Raw genomic sequence first — 26,074 nt, forward strand, 5'->3', positions numbered from 1 at the left:
AAATGGGTGCTGCGAGCTGTCTGGTCAGTGCGACCGCGCAGCCTGCGTCTGGATGCACACAAACTACTGGCATGGGGGAAATGCATCGCGCTTTGGAGGGCTTTAGAGTTTCCTAAGAGCTGAAAAAGAAGCAGCCTGAAGGTTAAAGCTGGCTAGTCAGAATGGCATACTTGGCTGCATATATAGCCAGGTGGCCTGGGCATATTGGCAAACAACTGGCAAACTGCCCAATACATATGGCTTAGATTGCTTTGCTCTTCCCATGAAGCCTTCTTAGACTCTTGAGCAAGCATTCATTTTAGAGCAAAACGCATCCAAGTGTTAAATAAAATCTTCCCCCAAATATACTGCATGTAACCTTTTCCTTTAAATAATGAAGAGATAACTATATTGAAATAAACTAATTATATTTTTTAATGAATTCTTACATAAAAGTGACACCTCCCCCCCGGCCTTTCTCTAAGTGGATCTGCCCTTACTTTTGTTAACTCCTGAAGTACCAAATATGCCATTTTTTCCACACGAACTCCTTTTGAGGGGTAAGTACTCATTACAGTATTTAAGCTCTTAGCACACCATAACTTGCATTTGCACTGAAAAGCCGGGCGCTTGAGAGGGGCGGTAGCAGTGTCCTGCACTGCCGCCGCCGCGCAGAAGCTACGGCAGATGTTCGGGGCTTCTCCCAGTTTCGCGGTTACTCTGCGGTTTAGGCAGATAGTTGCCTTTATTAAATGTTAAATGACATTTTATTCTTGAAAAGTGCTTTGTCTTAAAAACCTAAAGTCAAGTTCCAATAGAAACTTAAAAATTCAGAAAATTCAAGCAAAGCACTTGACACATACTCCAGAGCAAGTATATGTTCAAGCATCAATCCTACAGCACAAGTCCTTGTGCTAAGGCTAGTGTAAATACTGCATTAAACATTCACAACAGCTTTGGGGAAAGGGCTAAACATATTTAAACAATTAACACATGCCGAACTCTAAGCTGGTGCTTACATGCCCCTGACTCTAAGCAGAGGTTGTGACAAAAGTAAATTCTTCTAAATTAAAAGCAATGGGACTTCTGTTGAAAGCTCGGTAAATGCTTAAGTGTTTTGCTGAACTGAAGCCTCAGTTAATGAGAACCAAGAAATAATTCTCCTCAGTTCCAGAAAAAATGTGCTTGGTCACCCTTATCCCACTGAAATCCCTTTCTGTTTCACAAACAGGACACTGGAGTTTCAAGTGCTGTGAGCTAAATTAAGACAATAACCTAAGTTTCATTTTAATGGACTCTCAACTACAGTTCTTCAACAGTTAAAAAATGTCCAAAAAGAGAAAGCCAAAAACTTTTCCAAAAGCTGCTGAAGAGCTAAGAGCGAGTTACCCTCACTGTGTCACCCACAGGTAATTCTGCATCCCTAATGAATATAAACCTTGATACTAATATGCTTTAATTAAAGTTGAAGCCTTGCTACCATTTTAAAGGCAAGTGTGTCACCTGCTAGTAAAAGCAAGTTCTAATAATCCCGGCTTTACAACCCTCATCTGTGAAAGGACAAATCACACAGCAGACAGGGATTCAGAGCTGACTCCAGCCCAAGTCTCCAGACGCTACCTCTGTTCAGTCATTTAATCTCCTTGTCATTTTGGTTTTTTGATAGGGCTCCCTTTCCTCTATTCTTTGCTTGTTTTGTATATTTGAAGTATGAAATCATCAGGTCAAGGAGTAATTTACTTATATAGATTCTTATTTATATAATGTCTGCGTACAAGGAGGACCTGACCTTCACCAGAACCCCTATAAGCCATCATAATATAAATAGCGTACATTATTTACTCAAATTCCTTGCTTCAGTTTCTTTAAGGGGGGAATAATATTTACAGGGATGTTGTGAGGATTAGCTCATTACTTCAAGAGCCTTGAAGATGAAACGTGCAATGTAAATGAGAAATATCAAGTATCAGCGACACTGATGAAATTATCATCACCATTGTTAAGAGCGGCGTTTGAGAGTAAAATCGGGAGAGAAATGCGTCTTTCTGCAAAAGCACGTTGCTATAGGCCGAAACACGGTGACCTTGGCGCCATCTTTCCCTTCACCTTCCTCATCCCCCTCCTCACTGGCAACGAGCATCATTTTGAGCTTTATTAGAACGTCTCCACGCCAAGTTGGACATGCTCCAGGCAGAGCCGTCCTCGGCCAAGGGCAACATGTGAAGTGCTCTCAAACAACTCGGATGGCCTGGATGGAGGAAGAGAGAGGGCGGAACAAACAAATCGGGGATTGTTGTTTGTCCTGCGCAGACTTCGTCGCCCGAGCACTTGACAATTACGAATTTCTCTTGACGGCGTGAACTGGAGGCTCTGATGACGGCAGCAAAGGGGAAATTTGTGCCTTGAATCCCCTGCTGCGGCGCGCTGTTAGTATGGATTATACGTGCCGCTGCAATTTGTACTGGAGCTGCAACACGGCTCCTCACCGTTAAGATGGACCAACGCTAATCTGTTCTTCTTGTCTCTTTATCACTTGGGTAGGAAAGATCAAAAGCGACCCAAACACTAGGGAAATTGAAATTCCGCATCCAGATCTGACTACATTTGGCAAAGGATCTGTGGGCCAGATCTTCTCTGAATTTAGCAGTGCCACTTCATTTAACGATTCAGACCTCGTTACCGGGGCAAATCCGACCTCTGAATCCCACTGCCACCGCGCCTGAGCTGGCTGAAATCTGACGATGATGCACTTGAGCACTGCGCCGTGAACGCACTTCCAGTACGTAGTGCGAGACAGAGGGAGACTGCTGAGCTTTGCAGGGACATGAAAGAAAGCCTTTAAGGACAGAGTAGAGTTACCAGTCCTTAGACGTAACCCAAGCACGCTGAATCGAATCAGTGCTTCAGACTAAAACTTGCTTTTCACCTGGGGAATTGTAACAAACCGACAAGTCAAAGTAAGATGGCAAGGGGGCAACACCATACAAATCTGAATGAGAGAGTTGCCCGAGCCGCTCCAACCTGAGCGCAGGCACTGCCCGCACCTTGGCCCCCGGCTCCAGAAACGCCGATACGCCCGCGCTGCCTCGTGCCAAGCCCGCAAGCTGCCCGGCAAAGCGCTCCAAAATCAGGCCACCGAGGGTTCGTCTACCTGGCGAACGGCACGAGAGACTCGGGCAGGGTCTGCCGGAGCTTGCTTTGGTAGCGGGAGCGATCCCACCGTGCAGCCTCCCTTCCCGGCACGGCAGAGGCACACACGAGAGCTGCGGGTGATCTCATTTCCAGTAGTTAAGTGAAGTAAGTGCGTAAGTATGCAGGATTGGGGCCCTGGAAACCATGAAGAAACTGGGTTTCTCTTTTTATTGCAGACAACTGCAGCGCCTGTGGACTATTGCGGCAATGCTTCTTTTCCCCAGAGGAGGACCTGGTCCTGGGATTTTCAATTTTCTTAATATATGAATGACTTTGTAAGAAACTTTTCATTAAAAATAGAGACTTGGAAAAAAAAGGTTAAAAATATTGCCTAGCTAAGTAAACACACAGATTTAAAGCATATGGATAAAAATGAGTGTTACTATAAACACAAAGCATGTTTTTTAAAAGAATTTTGAAAAAGATAAACTTTTTCTAACTGTATTTTGATTAAAGTTTTGAAGCTATTTATTTTAAGTAATTGCTTTTCCTCAAGGTAAAACAGATGTATAGATGCAGGAGTTTGTTTCGTCTTCTACTTTGTGAAGTACACATTAAAAGTGTTTCTATAAAAGCAATACAAGAGCTGGAATAGTTTATGTCATTGTAAAGATAATAATAAATTAGTGCTTACTGTGCCTGTAAAAGTGCAGGAGACAGTTTCTCCTGCCCATCCTCACGCAGCAAACTTTCTGAATTCTCCGAGATTTAACATGTAGAAAAGTATGGAGAGTAAAACTTGCCCTAAGAGCCTCAGAAATTTGGTGGGTTTTTTTTTTTTTTAATTTTGCACTTTTTCTTAAAAAAAAATGTTTAAAATCTTTTAAAGTGTACATACCAAGGTCCAGAGCTGAAATGCTCTTTGTCCCTATCAGTGCTGGTCTTTACATTTTTAGAAAACTTATCTGGCTCCTACTGAAAGCAACAGTGCTTCTGGCCCTCGGCTTCAGCAGAATCCGGCCCCGGAGCTCATCCACCTTTTTCTCCGAGACAAAAGGTTGTAAAGGAGGCCAAAAGCTCTACGCTTTGATACCGTTCCCAAACATATGGGAACGTACGGCTTCATGAAACTGCATTTAACAGATGTTTAAAGAAAGACAACTAACAGATCCAGAATGTAGTAATGAGGAAAAAAGACAATGTACATAAATTCAGCTGCATGTCTCTTTATAGCGCTACCAATGCCCCGGAGACAAAATGCAAATGAGTCTACTTATTTGCAATATGACACTCTCCATTTTATATTTAATATTTTAGGTCATTACTAAAACTGATTTTCTTCCAAAGTGATTTCTTCTGGCACCTAAATGGAGGGAGATTTACAGAGTCTGCAGCGTATTGTGCTTTGTCAGTTCAGAGAGTCGTGAAAAAAGCCTTGACTATCAATTTCAGATTTCAAAAGTAAGTGAAGAGGCCCTGCGCAGGCTCCACACACAACCCCTGTGCCAGCCGGGCGTCCTGGAAACATCTTGCTTTTTGAATTTTGCAACTTCTGAGCCCCAAATTTGAGTTGTAGATAGTTTTGGAGCCCAAAGACCAACTGTTCGGTTTAGCAAACCAACAATGTCTGCTCATTTTGTCCCAATCTTTTCAGCTTAAATATTCACAATGTGCCATTATTACTGAATCATTATCTGCCTTTAGCTCTGACAACAGCATCATAAGGGCTATGAAAGGCTCCTTTCTTCTCATGATTAGTCTCTAAAACATTTCCTCATCTTACAGTGCTTTGCAGCTTCCCAGAATGCACCGCTCAATTACAGTGCTGAAATTAACTGTATGCCACTCTTATTTATTGATAAAAGAATAATCAAGTGCTCCAGCCCATAGCCTGCTTTGGCCACAGGTTTTATATCAAGTTTCAAGTAATGCGTTTTTTAACTCTTTGAATCCTCTTATAAATGGGTGGCATTGTCTGCAGCGCGGTGACAACATTGTGCCGCTCGCTGTGGCGCACAAGATAAAGCACCCTTCATTTGCGTGGGGTAATCTTGTTGAAAATAGTCGTGTTCGGCTGACACTTTAAAAATTAATCTTGAAAGGGAGGAGTTTGTTTGGTTTTTTTTATCACTGGGACTGATTAGGCTCCAAAGAAATCAGATGTAAATAAAACCGAGATACAGAACTTGCTAAACTTCGGTCTGGAAGTTGCGCACGCCCGTTAAAAGACGCTGCCGTACGCGTTGCCGAGTGAGATTATTTTAGCTGGAGATAATTGGAAGACTTCTCACATCTACCTCTGTGGAGTGTTCCTCGCGTGGACTGTATTAATTGCTCAGGAACGGAATGCGGGGCTTTGGCTCTCCTACGCGGGCTGTTTTGAAATGTGACATGAAATTGTGATTTAGCAGATAACACGCACAAAGCAAACTGCCCCAGAAACAATGGGCTCGCTTCTCCGGAGGCTGGCGCTGAAATTCCGATCGACTTCAAAGAGAGCGGACTCAGGCTTCAAGCTCCTATCACTTCTACCGAAGCAAAAAGGTTTTCTATCCAATACCAGAGAGTAACATGTAATTGGGCTATTGCTTGGTCCAGTGCAAGAATGAAAATAAAAACACTTTCTAAACCTCAAAGATACTTGCTAAGCCATGTATACATTAATCATTTATACCACATGATTATTGTTCATTATTTGGGCAATAACAAATGGAAGGGTGTGGGGGTTAGTGTGGGTTTTAACAAACCACATTCTATTTAAGCAAAGCCAACTATTAAAGAAAGACCTAACTTGCCAAACCAAGATAAATATATGCCATTATTACGATCACATAAAAGCTACTACTCTCGGCATTACAATTTCTCTTATAATTGGTACTATTATAATTAAATGAATGCATATGTTTACAGTTCTTCTTTGAATGGTAAAGTGATTTAGCAATGATGGTGTCTCTAATTTCTTTTAACTGTACTGGCAAACTTCACTTAAACAGTGGTCTAAATACCACATTGCCACAATAAATTAGTAAAGCATCTAGTAAAGCCTATATATGTTGTTATTGAGTTTAAATGCTTCAGAATAAAACAGCTAGTCACCCTTCAGTATGCCCAGGTAAAAAAAAAAAAATACTCCTCAGATGGAATAAGATATAGTAAAATTCTTATATAAAATACATATTTAAAATATGAATATACCAGCAGCCACAAATGCCTACAGCCTTTTTTGGAAGACTGCTCAAATGCAGAAAACTGTTCCCCAGCAGTATCTCCCCGATTTTAAGTAATACAGTTCAATAAGACATTTGTAAGCTGTCAGCTTACATGAAAAGGTGGCAAGACACAAGACATATATGTATCTTAAATATTCTAAGCATTTGTTTGCCCTGGCACTCTAGTTATTATTATAACTAATGCTAGAAAAGTTAACAACAGGCTTTTTTGGATAATCAATTTTTATATCTGTCTACTGTAAGGATTTGTACGGTATCCATCAGCACAGCACCCAACAACTTGGGTTCCGGAGCGAGACTGAGCCTCCAGCCCCACGAATTGCCGACCTGTTTCCCAGCGCGCGGCACTGGGGCACGTCTCCCGCATGCCAAATGAAGGCGTGGGGGCTTTTCCAGCTCCGCCGTTACGATGGGACTGGCGGTGGGAGACCTGACGTGGCTCGCTCGGTTTCTAACCGGGTGTATCGTCAGCATTTCCCAGAATGGCTGTGGCTGGTAAGGAGCTTACCTGGAGGAAAGACTTTTGTGTTTCTCGTGGTTTGACCCAACGCACTGTAAACATTTCGAAAAATTTGGGTTAATTTGGGACTGTCCTCTCTCAGTTTTACAGTTCCTGCGAGTCGAGCCGGCGCACGAGACCCTGCAGACGTTTGAGTTTGGGTTTGAGGTGCTGATTTGGACACTAAAGTTCTCGGGGAAACCAGAATTTGCTGACCCAGAATAAGAGATGGTTGAAAGACAAAAGAAAAAAGAGTGCAGGCTGAAGCGCGGGCTGTACACAAAACGAGGACAGTTTATGGCAGCGTTTCAGCAGGCGGGCAAACAGAGCAGGAGAAAAATCTGTTAAGTTTCCCTCCAAACCAGGTGAATGTAACCAGCAGCCCTTGTAAAATCTGCTGGGGTTTCGGGCCAGTATGCGTGGGTCATTACTCCAGAGGCTTCAGAGAAGGCTAAAAAAACGGTATTTTTTGTTTCCAAATCTTTCTACTAAGCCCGACCAGTAATTCTATTAAGAAAAATAAGGCAAGCTGTAATGTTTGAGTTTAATAAGCGAAACACAGCAAATATGTGAACAGAACTTCTGACTTAATATTCTTTAACAGATGTTTTATAAAGTACAGATTTAAAAGATTTGCCTGTCTTATTGTTCTGGCTGTTGCCATATTATATGGCTACATTTTCAGTCCCAGATTTTCCCAGCTGTAACAGCTAAATAGCGAGGGGTATAAGCCTGGATACTGTAGGCAAAATGCCCAAAATTATTCTCTCCCATGGAAAAACACCCCGGTATAAAGGCAGTGATGAGAAGGTGGAGTTAATCCTTTTGGCAAAGGAATAATCTCCATACTCTTAAAAATGGATATGGTAATTTTAATGCACACTATTTTATGAATGATGCTTTAACTGCGCTGCCAATTCGCAGAGCCTTAAAAATACCTCGCTTATACAGGCCTGATAACTGTCTTTCTTAACCTTTAACTGACCTTTTTTGTTTTTGCCATGCTCATAAAGCAGCATATGAACTATCAAAGAGAACGGCACTGAACATCGATTCGAATGTTATATATTAAAAAAAGGGGAAAAAAAATACTGAATAAAAAGAAAAGAAAAAAAAAAAGGAGAAAGGAATGAAACCCAGCTGGTCAGCCAACTTTTAAAAACCATAAGCAGAAAACATGCTCTTCTAATTGGACAGAGAAGACAAGATCTGGAATAGGTGCAATTTTATTACTGCAACAGCGATTCACATAGCCCACGCTCTTTTCAAAGCACGAGCCCCGTGGAGTTTTATCGGACATCTGGAGCGGGGCTCTGGCAAGATGCTGAGGGACTCGGGCTCCCATTGATCTCCGCACTGGCAACAGGCGCTCCAGCCTTGCGGAGGCAAGCTCTCCCCGACCAGGAATGGATGAAGTATTTTGCTCAAAAGCATACAGAGAAGGAGATTTTTATTTTTACCCATGAGGTGTATTTCAGGTATTTGGTCTCGAGACCCTGCGACTCCACAGAAAGTCAGAAACGAAACGGCTGACAAGAGCAGGCTATGGTAGCCAATCTAAGGCTATTGAGTTTTTCAAACACACCTAAAATAGACTCTGCTATATTTCATCTAAAACTGTGTGTATTCAAACATATGGCTAAGGGAAGAGATATATGCAAAGGCTTATGCACACACAATGTTTAGCATCTACTTTCAAAATATATCTCACAAGAATTTTCAGGAGGCCCCAAAATAGCCAATATTATTCGCTTGATTATTAACATCTTCTCCTTTTATACCAGTCAGTTGAAAAGTATGCAATCACTGGGTATTTTTGGTGGCCTCTCAATCATGTCAAAGATCATAAGACAAGCAGATGGTGTACATCTGGGCTTACCCAGCAGTAAGGAAAATATCTCCAGCACAGGTAGAATGATAAAGGCTGGGCTAAAGATACACCATTCCTTTTGGACCCGTGGAACGGGATTAGTCCCATGTTTCTATTTACCTGTCTGGAGCGGGATGACCCAGAGAGGTACAACAGCAAACAGCACTCATGACGTGAAGCAAAAAGAAGCCTTGCAACATCTCCTGCGCAGCCCTCGGCCACGCCACCGGATTAGGCTGCCCGGCTCATTTAACGCGGAGTCGAGAAGGAAGAAGTTAATGAAAGAGATTTGCAGGGAGGCGATCGGGGTGAGGCTCCCTGGGATTTCAGAGGAGATGTGACGAGGGGCCAAGCCGCCCCATAGCATCAATCATCGGCAGAAGGCTGTTTATCTCTGCGGACCCGCATCGATTTGCACTGAGAACCTGCCCCAACCTCTCGAACATTATTTAGGTTTGTTTTGGCCACATGGTCAGAGTTCATATGAGCAACAAGTTTATGGCCAAAGTCTGCCCTGAAGCGCCGTTCTGCCCACTTGCATAAGAGCAAAAAATCACCCGTGGCTTGGCCTGTCCTCGAGCTGCTGAAGCTCTGGGTGAGTTTTTAGAAGCAGTCTCAAAAACCAAAAGACATTTAGGAAGATTATTAGTAAGGACCTGTTGCTATTCTGCTGTGAAGGGGGCTTATTTGGATAGGAGGGATGAAATTAGCGGTATTTATTATTCACATCAGATGCAGCTGTGCGTGCTGTAGCTCCCAACACCAAACTTTAACCTTTTTTTCCATAAAACTGTCTTGAAAGCGACCGATCGCCTTCCTGCTTGAGACATCCAGAGTCTGTCACTAAAAGTGTGAAAAGTTAAAGAAGCGTTACTTTCCATCATTAAAACGGTACTGTCGTTATACTGCGTGGAAGCCTCTATTGTAGACGCTGGGATGCAACTAACTTTGCATATAGACCAACTCGGAGGCTCTGCAGCTTACAGAGCGCTCGCTGCACTGCACCCAGGATCTAGATGCCATGCATACTTCATTTGTTCCTTCTTTTCTTCTTTACTTTTCTTCCCCCCCACCTCTGAAATACCAAAATATCAGATAGCTGATGACAGGGAAGAAATGTTAACACTGTAGTTTGAAAGTTTTTAACCCTTGCCTTTCATCATCTAACACTTATTCAATCGCATGCCCCTTGCTTCACTGCTTCAAAACCTCCCGTACATACCAAGGCGATGACCACAATGTAAGCTTGTGCACTGACTGATTAGATTTAATTAGATGGATACTTTGTTCGACTGATCTTTCAGCTATAGAAAGTATTGGGTTACTTAACCATATCGGTGAAAACATTGCTTGCACGTTTGAATGCGATGGATGTGTGACACTGTTCCACATTAAAAAGCACAATAGTTGGCTAAGTTTTAATGGCTGAAGTGAGATACATAAAGATTTATTTTAATTGAGTTTGTGTCCCTGGAAGATTGTCTCATTCTTCCCATTATAGCAGTCAGTTTAGGGAAACGCGAGGCCTCTGTGTACGATCCTTGTCCTGCCTATGTTCTTAAACAGTCACCACTACCTTAAACTATTCTTTTTTTCCTTTTTTTAAAAAAAAACCTTGCTTCCTTCCAGTTTCGCCACTGTGTGTTCTTGCTATTCGCATCCCACTGCCAGTCCTCGGCGCAGCACCTCGCAGCGCAGAGCAGGCTGATGTCTTTTCGTGGGACCGGTTCCAGTGGCAAAGCACCAGTCCATCGATCAGGCGCCGAGCAGCCCGATAGCGCACTGGCACGGAGGGCAGCAGCCTTCGGCTGCCTTAACCAGCGGGGCTCTGGCAAAGCACGAGCAAAGGATCACAACTGAACTCTTTGGCACCGTCGCCTTTCCACAGTTAAAGTATAATAACGAGCGCAAACCCCGCGCTTTCCGCAAACACAAGGAGCTCTGCTGTTAATAAGAGCAAAGCAAACCTGACGTACAACCGATTACTTTGAAAAAGCCTATGGGCTAGGTCAGCCTGGCAAAGAAATTCCTCGTACGGCTCTGCTGGCAAACTACTCTACTGTAACTGTACCTTATACAAATAAAAAAATGCTTTTGCCAATAAAGTTCAGACTAGGTCCCCCAAAGCAATGGGTTGTTTTGACAGAAATGCCTTTAACACTAAGCCTTTTGCCAGTACACAAATGCTGTACACAAAATGACAAATTTAGAAGTAATACATAATGTTATTACTTGAACTAAAGTTTCTGCTGTAGCCATGGTTCAGATTAAATGCTAATTTGAAAGATTACGCTTCTTTTACTTCTCCTTCGGATTTATCTTCTTTATCTTTTATTACGTTTTAGTTTATTGTTTGTTCTTCACCCAGACCTTATAACGCGCAACTGAGATTAAGTCTGTTATAAAACTTTCAGTTTAATTCAATACTCAGAGCCACGTAGGCTACTGCTTTTAAAAAAACAGCTTCATATGATTATTATAATCTCAGTGATACAGAGAGCTCAGCTCCCCCTGGTCAATAATTAGTGCGATTGTGGCTTAATACAATTTTCTTCTTTTCCCTGAAGCAAATAGAATCTTTTTAGATCAATTTGTAGATTGTTACCCTAGAGGAGGACAACAATGTAAACAAACGCTTTTTTTAATACCATATTAACTCATTTAATTTGCACACAGATAAAAGCGTGAAAATATTTCGTTTCGCCGGCGGAAGGAAAGCCTCGTACCCCGGCGAGCTTCGCTGCCGCGGCAGATCAGGCCTGGGTCTGGACTAATGAATAAAAAAAAAACCCACGCGAAACCTCTGTGCCGAAAATCAAATCCACATGCGGCGTTAGTTATTTACGCACCGAAAGGCCCCAATTCCTCGTGGTAGCGCCGCTCCTTTCTGCTTCAGTGGAACTAAGCTGCTTTAACCTGGCAGCCCCGAGGAAAGGGAATCCCCGCGTGGCATACGGCCACCGCCTCCTCCGCTGGCCGGGGGACAGTGGGCACGGTGGGAAGGTCCCAGGGTCCTGGCACGGCCAGGCTGCCAAACCAGCCCTTGGGAAGCGCTGGCAGCCCGCAGAGCAGCCTTGTTACAAACTCATCCCCATCTTGCACAAACTTCTCTACGGCCGGGTCAGCCCGGCCGCGCAGCTCCTCCGGGGCCCCGGCCACCGCCGGTCCCGCACGCGGCTATTGCACAAGTCAAACGTTCCCCGGGATGGCAGCGCCTGCCAGGTCACGTCAGGTCTGGAGGAGCTTTCACTCCGCAGACCCGGCAGAGGACACAGTAGCTGAACGCTGAAATAAGTTCATTAGGAGGAAAGGGAAGGCGAAAGAAGAGACCAGGAGGAAGGGGGCGAAGCCGAGGATGCCTGGCGTGGGCTCTAATACAAGGAGCGAAACACCGCAAGTTAACCACAAAGCAATGCGTATAAGCCACTTTTACCACCAGACTCTGCCTGCTCCTCGTACGTATTACGCAACTGAAGTTCCTAAGCCCCATTTCAGCCAGGTTACTGCCCTCTTACACCGGCGCTGTGGGGTGAAGGGGACAGAAACCAGGCAAAATTAACTTTGCCTGACTTGAAGGCTCCTTCCGACAACTGCAGAGGAGCCCAACTGCAATCCCACCCCCTGCATCTGCCTGTGCTGCGAGGACATGAACAAAGGCAGCAATTTAATGAAAATTCAATGTTGCAAAACCATTATATATATATGAAGAAGACGGGGCATGATTGTACTTAAAACACAATGAGAAATGTGTTGCACTGACACGTTTTCCCATTGCTGCTTCCCCTACTCTTCTACATACGCATTTCTAGTGACAGTTCTTAGTTTAATGGTTTGGGAGAGTTGGGGGTGAATCGGCTTTTTATTACTCAACATATCTAAGAAAACACCATTCTGATGGACGAGGGAGAAAGGAGGGGACCTCCAAAACCAGACAGGAACTCTGAATACAAAGGACAGCTAAGTGGGACATATTAACAAGCCAGTGCCGCAAAAATTTAACTTAATTGAAGAGGGATTCATAAGAGTACCATCTGGGAACACCTGAAGAGCCCTTCTGCAGGCTGGAACAAGAGTTTGCAAATGCGTCTTTGCCTAGACACCTTGCACATGACAGTACCTTGACTTACAGCATAGGTGTGCTATAGGAGAATAAATTTGTTTACAACAAAATTGTGGGACTGCCTGCATACAGATAGTTTTCTATATCCTGTTTGAAAAGTATACTTGGTATTCAATGGCTTTTTTGGGAGACAATATTCATCAGTCAACTGAAGCACATAATTTTGAATCATTAATATCTCTGCAACCAGTCAACAATTTAAAATTTTGAAGGCGTCTCCCTGCTGCAGCCATGTGTCCGTTCCTCCCCAAAACGTATGGGTCTGTATGTCCTGCAACACCAGTTAACTCAGAGCAGGAGAATCATTCCCACGTGGCTGTTGGAGACACGATTTTGCCACAGGGATTTTGCTAAAGGAGTTTTCAGATCTCAGAAATCGAAGGGGAGAATATGTTATATGCACACACACACTCTTACCAGTATAACCAGTATCAAACGTGTACCGCTCACCTCAGAAATTAATATAACTCCTCGAGACCATTCTGCAGGAGACTGCTGTTATAAGTTACCCCCAGTTCGCAGGGAGGGAAACTGAGGCATGCATGTCCGAGATCAGACTCTCAGCCCCAGTCGCAGAGAGAGGGGCTTCCCGAGCACCCGGAGCCCACCCGCGCACCCGGAGCCCACCCGCACACGTCCGTGAGACACAACACGAGTCCAAGTCCCGAGATCCTCCCCGAGCAACGTGCCCAGGACGTCTGCAGCCAAGGCATGATCTAAAGCCAACTTACTGATGTCCCCAGCCACTGCCTCTACCACAAGGCCGTGTTTCCGCTATAGATTACACTCAGACCATTAATCTTTAAAAGAGAAGAATTTGCCACTAATGCAATCGGAAACGACGGTAAGAAAGGCTCCCATTAATGAGAGCCAGCTTAATATAACAACTGACTTCTACATTTCTTATCTGAAAATACCTCCCCTGGAAGCTGTGGATACATTACGGGCTTAAAAAGAATTACTAATGCATTAATTCTTGTCAGATTTGTAGTGTCCTAACCCACAGCTGCTTCACCCACTGACCTGGGTAACATTAGGGAGAACTATATAATTTAGTAAATGAGGGCCCGACTGTGCACCGTGCACTTGGGCTGTTATTTGGTCCCGGCGTGAGCAAGGGATACCCGCTCGGGCATTGAGATTATTGTTAAACAATCTTCTAGGATCTTTGGTCTGAAAATTAAACACTTTTTTTCTTTGCTATTTTGTGTTTATACTAATGCAGACTTAGGTGTCTACTTCTTTGTAGTAAAAGCAGTCGTTCCTCTTTATCCTGTGTGAATCCGGGTGGGCTAACGTTAAAATGCTAAAGGAGCGGAGTAAAAGTGCAGTCGGGGTTTGGGGATTAAATGCTGACTTTGAGAATACACCGAAAACCATCCTGTGTCGTGGCAAAAAATGATTAAGTGGGTATTTGCGAACGCATGGGTTCTCAGGGAGCCAACTGGCTGGGGATGAAGGCAGCTATCACGCGCACTCCTGCAGGACCCTGGCCTTGCACACGCATGTGAGCGGATCGGCCCGACGCAATCTGGGAACCTTTGCACGCGCGTGCTGCAGCCCCGGCCCCGAGTGCGGCTGTGCCGCTGCCTATTCCCTAAAATAACCGGTCCGTGCATGGGAAGACCACGAAAGCCCGACTCCTTCCCCACCACAAGGCAGAAACAGAGTCTCTTCCATCACAGGAAAGGAGAGAACATCCTGACAAATGCCTGCGTTTTGGACGGGTGACAAAGCTGTCATGGGAAAGAGGCGGCAGCTCCCTTCGGAGACGGGAGGTGGGGAGCGGGATCAGGAAACTTCTGAGCTCTTCTGGCAGCCCAGGTCTGGCGCCGGGCCACCAATCCCCCATTCCTCGCGGCAGATCAGTGCTTAAACACAAGCAGATTGACACCGAATGCTCGGTGGCTGCTCCGTGGTTCCTATGAAACAAATCTGGTATTCGGAGACCCGAGCCCGTTGGAGAGGTTGCACAACCCATATTCACCTCCATAATTAGCACAGCCCCCTACCTCGTGGGCTGTTTCTGCACAGACCGAGCCCGAGCTCAGCCTGGAAAGTCACCTCTCCCACCGGCTCCCAGAATGTCCCTGCAAGAGCCTGGAGAAATGCCTTGGGGGGCACGCTGCCACACCTCCCGACCGCCGCTGGGCTGGCCCCGCGGCGTCCTCCCCAGCTACCCGCACACACATCGTTCACCTTTCTTTATATAGAGATCATATGGGAAAGGGGCTGTGTGTGTATACGGAGGGTTGGGAGGAAATTAAACTGGAACTGGGACAAAGATCTTTTAAAGCGCTGTGTTGCTTGCCCCGTTCTCGGGTTCTGTAAATCACGACCTGCCATATGTTAACCTGATACAGTCCTTCACGTGCACCTCCCCGCTCCAGCAGTCAAAACCTTATCCTGTGGGGAGATGATCGACTTCCAGCATTCCCAGGTAATTTGTACATTTGAGTTTTGCTCTCCATAAAAATTGTCAGGATTTCATCTTACTTACTTAATTATCCTCTGCTTGGAGCTCCATCAGGTGCCTGGCCTCGTGCCTGCTTTTAGGAGTCTCAATACCAAACATAAGCAGGGGAGAGAGGCAAGTACCTCCAGAGAGAAAACCCGAGCACCCAAATGCGTTGCCTGTACGGAGGCACATGCTGCTTACGGCTTGCAGGAGTAGTAATATATATGCCTGGGCAGTAATTTTACCCTGGTTTATTGATTAAAAAACAGACCGTTTCTCTTAATTCCTCAAGTTTTTAGTACGTTCTTTAATGGTGCAGTTTGATTTATGATGTTAATGGCATTCCTGTGCAAACACTGGATTTCCAGTTTTTAAATATGCATATGAAAATGTTCTAAGAAGAAATATTTTCATAAATGTTAATATTACCAAAGTCACCATTACCAGTAAGTAATGAACTTCATATGCATGATTTCATGGGTGTTTTGTTCTTAATTGTTTTTAAAACTTCAGCATACTCCCGCTGCTACCGGCCTGATTCACCACTGTCTCAGTCCACTCTTGGACTGTGCAAACTCCCAAGTTTTGATGGTGTAGAACTGGAGTAACACAGTGACGAATCAGGCCCTAGCACAAAGAGTACACTGTATACATTTTTATTGTATAATTTATTGTTTTTTCCACTGAGCTGGCTATATTGTTTTATCCATTTGCGTGACAGGATGTCTAGGAAACAGCTGAAAGAATTATTTGCAGTGAATTTAAAACACACTGGATTAGAAAGATGCAGACACAAAAATCTTTGTTAAGCAAATAACAGGGTGCTACCCTTGTGTCAGATTGGGAAACTTAACTCCTTCATATCATAAACTGCACGCATGATAGGTACAACAGCTCTGCCTCCTTTATTGCCCGTGCTGATGTCCCTGACCTAGCTTTACCTGCACGAAAGCTAGGCACTCCGTCAAAGCCAGTTCCCCCAGCTTTCCCAGGACACCGGTGGACAGAGAGCAGGCAAACAGCCTTCCTATCCCAAACACGGCTCCGAGCATGGGTTGGAGCTGTCTTCTCCAGCTGCATCCGTCTCTCTCCACCGATGAAAAACACGCGCACGTGACTTCTTGTGACTAAACACCTAACTCTGAGAAAACCAAAGGAGGATTTCCCTTTCAAACCTGGAGGATAAATCTCATTAAATTAAAGAAAACAATCTGGTAAGAATGAAACCACAAATATCGTCACTGAGAAAGCAAGAAGAGATGAGCCTAATGCCTGCAAAAAGGCAGGAATTTCAGAGGTGGGCTCCAGAAGCCTGACGTCAGGACTGCAAGTGCAACAGTCCAGTGCGAGCAGGGGGGACAAATAATGTGATTTTTCACCCATCGCTGCACACGCGCAACAAACAAGTCCCCAGGGGTTAGCTTGAGGGTGGGGTGGCCTTTCCTTCAGGTTTACAACATTTTGTGAGTTTAAGCAGGACAATGGATATTATTTATACATTGTTTCTGGAGGTTTATCACAAGGAAGTGAGCCCTCAAAACCAGTTTCAGGCTGTCTCCCCGCTTACAGCCCAGACTGAAAGCCGCAGCCACGCAGCATTTACTGCTCCTGAGAGCCCTTCTCTGCGGCCAGCGATAACCCACCGGAGGGCACGGGCACGCCGAGCGGCATTCGCGCAGGGCGTAGTCATCTGCGTCTGACACCGACATCTTCAGAGCCACTTGGTGCTTGCATTTCAGATGGGAGCGTTCCTCACGCGTTTAATTAGAGCGGGACTTTCACGTACTGAAGTCTCCTGGTCTGGGACCCAAGGAGCAAGATCCCGCCTGAGCTCACAAGCGCCCAAACTGCGCCCCGAAGGGACCCACCCCAGCAGCATGCTGTTTGGTGGCTGGCGAATGTACGCATAGATTGGAAACGCAGACAAGCCATAAGCCAAGGGTTACAGCGTACTTGCCTCTAAGAAGGTTTCTCTGCAGTTAATGCTTAATCAAATTTGTTTTAACCGCTGCAAGTTATTGGCCGGCAATTTTATTTACCATTGACGTCCATTTTGATCTTTTTAGAAAAGAGATCTGTATTTGCGTCACTGAAAAAACATCCAACAATATTGCTTAAGACTTCAATAATCCTTAGGCTTGTTTCCTTTTAACCCAGAAAAGGAAGTTTTTGAAACAGTAACACCAGCATTTACAAAAGCCAGGGTTTGACATCCACTGACTAATTAATCCTCACACATTATTGCCATTTCATGGAAGAGGAAACTGAAACACAGGCAAGTCCCCAAAGCCCCGAGCAGGTCAAAGGCAAAACTGGGATTGGACTTCATAAAAGCTGATTTCTCCACTAGACGTAGACTCCACAGCTAACTTTACGAAAGACATTTACGTTTTGTATTTGTATCAAATCAGAGCTGACTTTACAAAGTGTAAGAAGAGTCATCCTAGCAGCTACTTAATTTCCTCCATTGCTATTCATTCACGCCCTGCAAAAATTCAACAGTGTATGACACAACAGCATAGGTTTAGTGGCAAGAGTTCTGACAGGCTGGACAGCCAATATACATTGAAAATAAAACATACGCCAGACTCTGAACTATGGAAATCGCAGGAGCCAGCAGAGCTGTGTTGTGTTACGCTAGCCAGGAATCTAACTCAATAGCTGGTACAAATATATACTAAATAAAAAACGGCAACGAGCTCTGCTGTATAAATAGCATCTCTCTACACTGGCATACTACCCACCAGCAATCGGTCGCTGAAAGAGAACTGAAAGCATGCTTTTGGCATTGTCTGGAAAAAATGTGACTGCCCAGAAAAGCGAGATCCAAATACCTCCCTTTCCTTGCGCAGACAGTTGTGCACAATATATTCGAGAAGTTCTGTCTGTTTGGGGTTTTTTCTTCCAGGTGCCTCATCAATGCTGCAGATAAGTGGGACAGCACCACAACAGAGGCTGAGGGCTGTATGTTACAGCTCTACGACTTACAATGTGAAAATGAAAATGCCATTGGGGGTACCTGCTCTAGAAATGCAATCGAACTGGCAATAGTAGGTAGGGGACCGAGTTCATTCCCTACAGGATCTTGTCCAAAATCCTACTTCCAGTCCAAGTGCTGCCTTTGGGCTCCTCCTTTGGAGCAGAGACAGCGCTTCTGTTTCGGTGATGGAGAGACCCAAGCTTGGAAGCGAGTGCTTCACGTGGTCCCAGACCTTAGAGCAGGTCAGCACTTCAACATCCTTCCAAAACATCTTTTTCCCTCCAAAGGAAATTAGAAGGTTCATTCTTATAAGATTTATAAGATACCCTTCAACTAACTTGCAGTGATTTAGAAGATTGCTCACACAAGCCATGCCTATGTTTAGAAGGTGAACATCCCAGATTCCCCTTGGGGACAGGAGCAACGCAGTTCTTAAAACAACTCTCCCAGGCCATAAAGTCTGTAAATAAGTTCAGGTACGGACAACTAATGTCTACCACCAATTTCTCCCAGTTTCTACAAGCAGACACTTTAATACTACATTTGTATGCCTTACCAGAAGAGAGCTCAAAAAGTGGTTGTAAGATCCACCACACTACAGAGGTGGGAAAAAAAAAAATATATATAAAAGAAAGTATTTAGTAATCAAAAGCCATTTCAGGTTCTTTCCCCTCCTCTGTCGCCCCTCTTCTTCTAGGAAAGACCAGTTGTTCCCCAACCATCAGAGCAAACAAAGCCTCGTTTCCTGAGGATTTGCATCGCATGTCTTCATTCCTCCCAGGACAACATCCTGCGCTTCTCCCCCAACTCCTTTATGATTCATCTTCCCCTTCCTTGCGATTCCTCCCTTCCCGACCTCTGGCCCTCACATCTGGAGGAGCGAGAGGCAGCTTGCGTGTGGCTGCTTCCAAGCTCTGCGCCTGCTGACGGACACGCCGGACAGACAAAGGTGAAGCTCACTCTGCCGACGTTCCTCCTGGGAGGATATGGATGGGGGTGTCTCTTCCCTGCTCGGCCACCATTTTCAACAAAAAAAAGTAGAAACTTGGTATCTTTGAGAGCTTTTATCTGTCTGTCATACTGGAATGAAATTAGCCAAAGGGATAAATGTTATGTGAGCATTACCTACAGACAGAGGGGAAGCTGTTGCAGAAACCAAGCTAAAATATGAAAGAACCGAGAGGCACAGCTGGGGAAACCACTTCCACTTCATAAATTATCCCAGTCCCTGAACGACTGACCGGAGTGAGTCCCCGGGTCTGAATTTAGCAGCCCATAGCATGCCCTGTCTGCAGCCCACCAGTACCCCTCTCTTCAAACAAAGGGAAGAGAACACGAGCTTTTCTATGCAAATCCCTTGAAGGACTTTTCCCTGCTCCAGGGGGTACGGGATTCATGGCTTAGGGTAAAGGCTACACCTTAGAGCTTAGAAATCAAGGTAAAAGGAGCTGCATTCACCCCAGGTACAGAACAGCGAGGGCTGGTCTTCAACACATCAGCAACTTCAAAATGTCTTTCAGTGGCAACCTGACAAGGTTGTGTTTCAACAGGAATATGTTATCTCTCTTTCCAAGGCTGGGCAGGACACTTCCTAACAGACAACTCAACAGGCCCTAACAAGTGATTAAATAAGTTAGGTTTGGGGGGTATTTTTTTTTTCCTTTTCTGTTCCAACATTTAAAGCCCACACTCCGGAGTCAGTTGAAGCAAAGACCTTGCTCCAGCAGTGCTGATAAGGACAACACGCCCTCACAGGTGGAGCTCACAGGCAACGAGCTGGATGGGAAGGCAGAAGTAATGGCTTCGCTTGCACCGATGCCAACACCGCGTTTCTGCTGGAGGAACAGGATCAGCGTGGAAGGAGCCTTTGCCACGCAGTGGGCCGAGGATGGTTTATGGGGATGGCAGAATGGATGTGGTTAAAATTTTAATCAGGATGACATGTGTTGTTGACATATGGCAACGCACCACCATCTGGATTCAGAAACAGACCTGGGTTTTCAAGCTGTTGCTGGCCAAAGCCAAGAACATTGCTGAGGTGCTAGGTCAGACTGGCTAGGAAGGGTTCTGCCAGCAATCCCTCTTGACACAGTATTGCTTTCATTAAAGCAGCCTGCCTCCCTACCCATCTGAGGTGAAAGAGGGATAAAGTCCATGAAAGGTGGAAGAAACGGCGAGAGAAAAGGTCAAAAAAGGAGTTGAGCTAATGCACCCACTTTCTGCCCCGCTTCAGCCTCTGCAGCGTGCTCAGGTTACTCAACTGCAGCCACGCATTTTGTGGTCTCGTAGGGTAAGCAATGTCTTCGGCTCTCGGCAGGAGCACTGCAGTTCAGTGCGAGGAGTTTCTGCCTGCCTCCCGAGCAGCAGGCATCCAGCACAAGAACAAAGCACCTGAGGTTCAACTCGCTTAACCATTTCAGTTCCACTGCAAGCCAAGCACGTGCTGAGTTACCTTCAGCCGAGGGGGGAAGGAAAGGAGAGAGGGAGGAAAAGGTAAGCCATGTTTCTGTAGGCTGATCTAACAAAGTAACAAAAGCAAACGAAAAAGAAAATTCCAAGACAACTCTTAAAGGCTTAAAATGTCAAAGCAGCTAACATTTTATCCTAGCAGAATTCCTCTGGGATTAGCTTGGCTTTCCAGGCATAATAAAGTGTTTTACAGTTCCTTTATTTTACCCATCCCATTTCTCTTTTTTATTTGCATAACGCTCCCATCAATTAGTGCATCTCTGTTTGCTCTCAAACAAATCCAGCGCTCATGGCTAAAACTACAGCGCAAGAGAGACACCCAATAAACTCCTGCAGGTTCTGAGCCGTTCCCTCGCTCGCATCTGAAACGCCGCTCATTTGGAAGGGTTCGACTCTCGGCTTCACTGACCTGAATGCGAGTTGCGGGGGGAAAGGAGGGGGGCTCAGCATCTCTGAAATTTGGCTCCAAATCATTATGTTGCCATGAAACGTGCCTTAGCCTAACAAAAGCCATGGATTCGGATATACCGGGAAGCATTGCACTGCGTAATGTCTTACTCCGCGGACAGACCAAGGAAGCGACTCACGAGCCAGCTTGAGATCAACAGCAGAAATTCCTCTTTCCTTCAGCGAAGCCAGGCTTTCATCCTCTGTCTTCAAAGGGATTACCTATAAAATTCTCAACTATGAGGCTTGTGTAATTTCAGTCTAACTCCAGAGAAACTGTAAAAACGAAATTCTAGAGTTCTCATGTGTGTCTTAGCAAGACACCATTCCCCAAATGCTGCTCCCCAAGAAGAAACTGAGATGGCACCACTACCTCCACCTTTCTTTTGTTTTGCTTAATGTTTGAAAACTCCGAACTTCAGAGCACAAGAGGATGAATTCATGATATAGGAGGCATCTAAGTGCAAGCCCTAAGAACAGCGACGCAATTAACAGCTAACATGTGTGCATATTCCTCCTTCTGCAATGCAAGAATACAGCTGTATTTTGAAGTTTTGTTAAGCAGTATTAAATAGGACAGATCCCACATAGCACTTTCTATTATAAATTTAAATATGAATGGGAATTACATCACATTTTATTCTACTTCAAGTTCATTTTTGGAAAGCCACAAACAAGTTGGAGATTAACATCAGTCATCCCAGACTTCAGACAACACTGCTACAAGCTGGGAAGTATAGATATTAAAATTTATGTTCACCAGTTGCAAAACTATTAGCTAGTTTGGAATGCACATACATATTTTGTGCATATCCACCCTAAAAAGCCATAACGTTACGTTCTGCATGTCAATACAAAATTTGCAACGACTCCCTTTTAGATATTAATTTCAGTGAAATAGTTAGCCCTAGTGCCTGGAGAACGCAATATTAAAAGAAGTATTTTATTTCTCAATCTATATAAAGAAGAGAACTATTCCCTTGAAAAATGTCCCCTTGATATGTTTCGTAAATAGGTTAATACAATTTGAAATTAAACTTGATTCTGCAGCATGATATTATAATGTCAGAAATGCATCCCAGAGAAAAAGCTGGCATTAATCATCGATTCCAGAACATAGTTACTATTTCGCTGTAAAGCAGTAATGCCCACAGAACATTGCACAGTCCGCACAAACAGGAAGATGCTCGCTACCCCAAAGAGTTGCTGTCAACGGCTTAACTAAGCGCTGCGAGCACCCTTAACTGCAGGTTGTGAGAGCGGTGCCACTGACTTCCATCACAGCGCTGGATCCGAGCCGCGTAAGGCGCGTGAATTCTCTGGCCGTGCACGCTCAGAGTATGAAAACAAACAAAGCATTTTCAAAGGCTCACACAGAAATTTAAAAGGCTAGTTTTTTAAAAAACCTCTATATCCCGACCTTGCACTCTCTCGGATTTTGTTTAAAGCTGGGGAGAGAGAACGCCTCCTGGAAAATTTAGAAAGTGATTATGATTCTCTTTCGGCTTTGATTTTAACGATCACAGGTTTACCCCAAAGTTGTGTTTTACTTCTGTTATTTTACAAACGTAAAAATCTCAAGGAAAACAGAACCGGATGCATTATTTACTCAGCCACCAGCCCTTAAATATCACTTACCAAGGCACAGCCACCTCACCTTTCTCCTCAGACATCCACACCCCCACTTATCCACTTTCCTCCATTTTAACCTTGTGTCAATGTTTTCTATCTTCTTTTTCCTTTCTCCCGTTCTCTCTGCTTCCCTCTCATTCTTACTACAGTTATTACTTAACCTTCAGGTACCCACTTAAGCAACCCACCAAATAGCAATAATGATCACACAGAGTCAATAGTGTGGTACGTAATCACCTTGCCTACTGTGTTAATGTCAGTTATCTTTTGCTAATGTACATGACATGCTTTATCTTTGCAGAGTGGCAAGAGCGAATTACTGTTTGTTTGGGATCAGCTATTGTTACTGCACCTGGGCTTTTTTTCAATTCTTAAAGTGTTTTTTTTTTTAAAGTAAAAAAGAACACGTTAACACGTAAAAACATGAGAGAAGTAATGCAAGATTCTCCTACCACATCCATACAAACTCCTCCCTGAAGATGATGGAGTTACACTGGTCCAATGATACTCCTGTGACACCCACACGGAATAACAGCTTTAACTGTGCCACATTATTGCCTGGATGCTACCCAGAGACAAGGCACACCACCTGTAGCCCTGTGTTTCCCTACAGGTTAATTTTTCTCACCCTTTATTTACTGCTTTTTTGTTGTTTTGGGGTTTGGGTTGTTTGGGGGTTTTTTGATAGCTTTCTGATTTTTTTAAAGTACTGCAAGCCAGGTCTTTCCTGAGGAAGAGCACACCACGCAGAGGGATGTACTGCACAGCTGGCCACCGGACAGAGAGGATACATTGCAAAGCTGGATGCTCCCTGAACCCTGTGTGCCAAAATGGTAACCCAAGGCAAGTTTAGTCTCTGGGTGTAAAGCTCATGTAATTTGTATTAACTTCTAACGCTCTCCTGGCCGTAAAGCCACAGCTCCAGAGCAGCCTGCAGAGTCCCGGGTACTTCCCTGCTCGCTGGGGAAAGAGTTTGCTCTGAAAAGCCAACGTTGGGGCAGCAGCGGACCCTCTGCGGCGCTGCCGTTATCTATGGAAGTGGAGCGGTTCAGTCATTTGCACGGTAACTGTAATCTGCGTAAACAGATTCTCAGAAATGTCCTCTTAGCACTTTAGTTCACTTTTATAATACCGCAGGTATACCCAGCCAGCTCCACAGAGAGAAACAATCCAAATACACCGAGGGAAGAATAACTTATTTTACATTTCTGAATCCTGTAATAATATTTGCTCTGAAGGTCTCCTATTCCCTCTACCAGAAACAGAGAGGGAAAGAGAAAGGGAGCGAGTGTGTGCATACACGTACAGAGAAACACACGCATTTAACATGATGTCAAACCCTTATCTGGCCTTAAAAAACTGGCAGAAGGGTTGACTTCTTTATAGTGTTAGACCATTAAAGCTACAAAACCTCAATTAAAAAACTGCCAGAAGATTTTTTTACTTTGCTCCAGAAGGATATAAAACCAGTTATGAGGAAAAAAATCTGCTTTTTACATAGAAAGTCCAAACCATAATTACTGCCACACTTAATGTTACTGCACACCAGGATGACTCTAACTTCCATATCATTATTTTTTATTTACTATTTATTTTGCATTTTCTATTCTGTACTTGATAAGGCATAAAAAATCCAAATTAAATAATATATCATTAATACGGTTTATTTTCCCCAAGGCCACAAACACACCAAACCAGTTTGTTTACCCTTGGTTTATGCTCGCCTGTAAGCAATTCGGAGCAGGGACAATAGGAAGGAGTGGTGCACGGCACAACCGGGATTCAACCCAAAATGGCACCTTCTGTGCCTACTTGCATCCCTCACGTGAAAAATCTAGCAACCATATTCCTCAAAAAAAAATTACGGTAGGCTTTTTTAATAAAGTAACAAGAAGACACAGGCCCTTTATTTCTCTTTGGCAGGTCAAATCTGAGACGCAGCACAAGAACCGTGCATGCTCTTACTGTATTTGCCCTCTTTAGACGGATTTCAAGATGCAATCCCAGCAAGGTCTCTGGTTTAGATCTTGGTGTTTATCTACCGCAGCGGTATCTGTCTTAGGAATATACAGGGTTGATAAGAGGGATAAATCCAACAGGAGCACTAAGAGGATAGTAATCGGCCTATGCTCCGATGGATTTTGATCTGTTTGGGGGGAAATCAAGCTGCCTCTATGAGATGTAGAGGGTAGGAAAAAAATGAGGGTAGAAAAGGTTTACGCCCATTATTTTGTGCTCTGGGAAGATGCAGTCTGAGGGCTGAGGTGCAAGCACATCCACCACCGCTCGGCGGGGAATGGGAGCTGAGCCCCGGCCCGCACCGTCCACCCGGGAGCGCGCTCTGCCCTCCTGTCCTGCACAGTCCCTCCAGGAACGCTCTCCCCGCCTGGTCACCCCACCGGCAGGAGGACCAGGAGGTGTTAACGGACCGCTTTGAAACCAGAAAGTTCTCAATACGTGTGGGCACATGGTGTTTCTCCGACACGACGGGCATACTTGGGCTGGCTGGCTTCCAACTCTTGTAATTACATGCTGCTGACCCAACGACCCCTTGCAGTTTCCATAGGCTGTGTTAGTTTTCCCTTCCTATTGTGTTGCTTTGCACTTTCCAAGAGTTGCCATGTGCAGCCCCAGAGACACCTGCATTTTGCAGATGAAGCTACGGAACGCCGCTTACCTTCTCAGGGAAGCTTAATTAATTTATTGCTGTAAAGTTGGTTTGGTGCTAGGAGGTGCTACTACAGTGTAAGATCAGTAACGACAAACCAGGTAATGCTGGTTATTTGAGGAGGAAAACCAGTATTTCACGTAGGTTCTCCTTTCAGAGACACACCATGGAAAAAAAAAAGTTTTTTTCTAGAAAGACCGTTTCTGCACTGATTCCAACCCCTCCGATGGCCCCAGTTCAGCGGCGTGCAGCTCTTGGTGCTGCCTTTAACGCGTGTTCGTTTGTTTTTCGAGGGGACGGGAATTAAACAAGAAAGCGGGATGCATGAGGCAGGTTGGGGATCTGCTGCAGGGAAGACAGGGTTAAACCAGCCCTGAGCACTATGGAGCATGTTTGAAGGAAGTCTCACAAAAGTAATTTTAACTCTCTCCGTCTCGCTCGCTCGCTCCCTCCCTCGCTCTCTCCTCCCCGTCTTCTTTCCCCTTTCCTCTTCCCGGTTGTACATTATTCCTCATTCTTTACATTGCGGTTATATTTATTCCTTGTTCCATTGAAGCCGTATATTAAAAGCGCCAGTTCCGAGCTTCTGC

The 26,074-nt window shown here is 44.7% G+C and overlaps 1 protein-coding gene across 21 annotated transcripts in view; it reads right to left on the reverse strand.

The window, feature by feature from the left end:
• The window catches only part of NFIA (nuclear factor I A), a 252,842-nt gene that overhangs the window by 154,618 nt on the left and 72,150 nt on the right, over positions 1–26,074 (reverse strand). Inside the window, exon 3 of one of the 21 annotated variants that reach the window (XM_075155662.1) lies at positions 3,636–5,485. The exons of 18 other annotated variants lie outside the window; for them this stretch is intronic. In XM_075155662.1, coding sequence (XP_075011763.1) covers positions 5,439–5,485 — 47 coding nt within the window. In that variant the 3' untranslated portion in view covers positions 3,636–5,438. 2 more of the 21 variants (XM_075155657.1, XM_075155663.1) reach the window with 2 other exon arrangements.

This window comes from Calonectris borealis, chromosome 8, assembly GCF_964195595.1.
Source record: "Calonectris borealis chromosome 8, bCalBor7.hap1.2, whole genome shotgun sequence".
Lineage (NCBI taxonomy): Eukaryota > Metazoa > Chordata > Aves > Procellariiformes > Procellariidae > Calonectris > Calonectris borealis.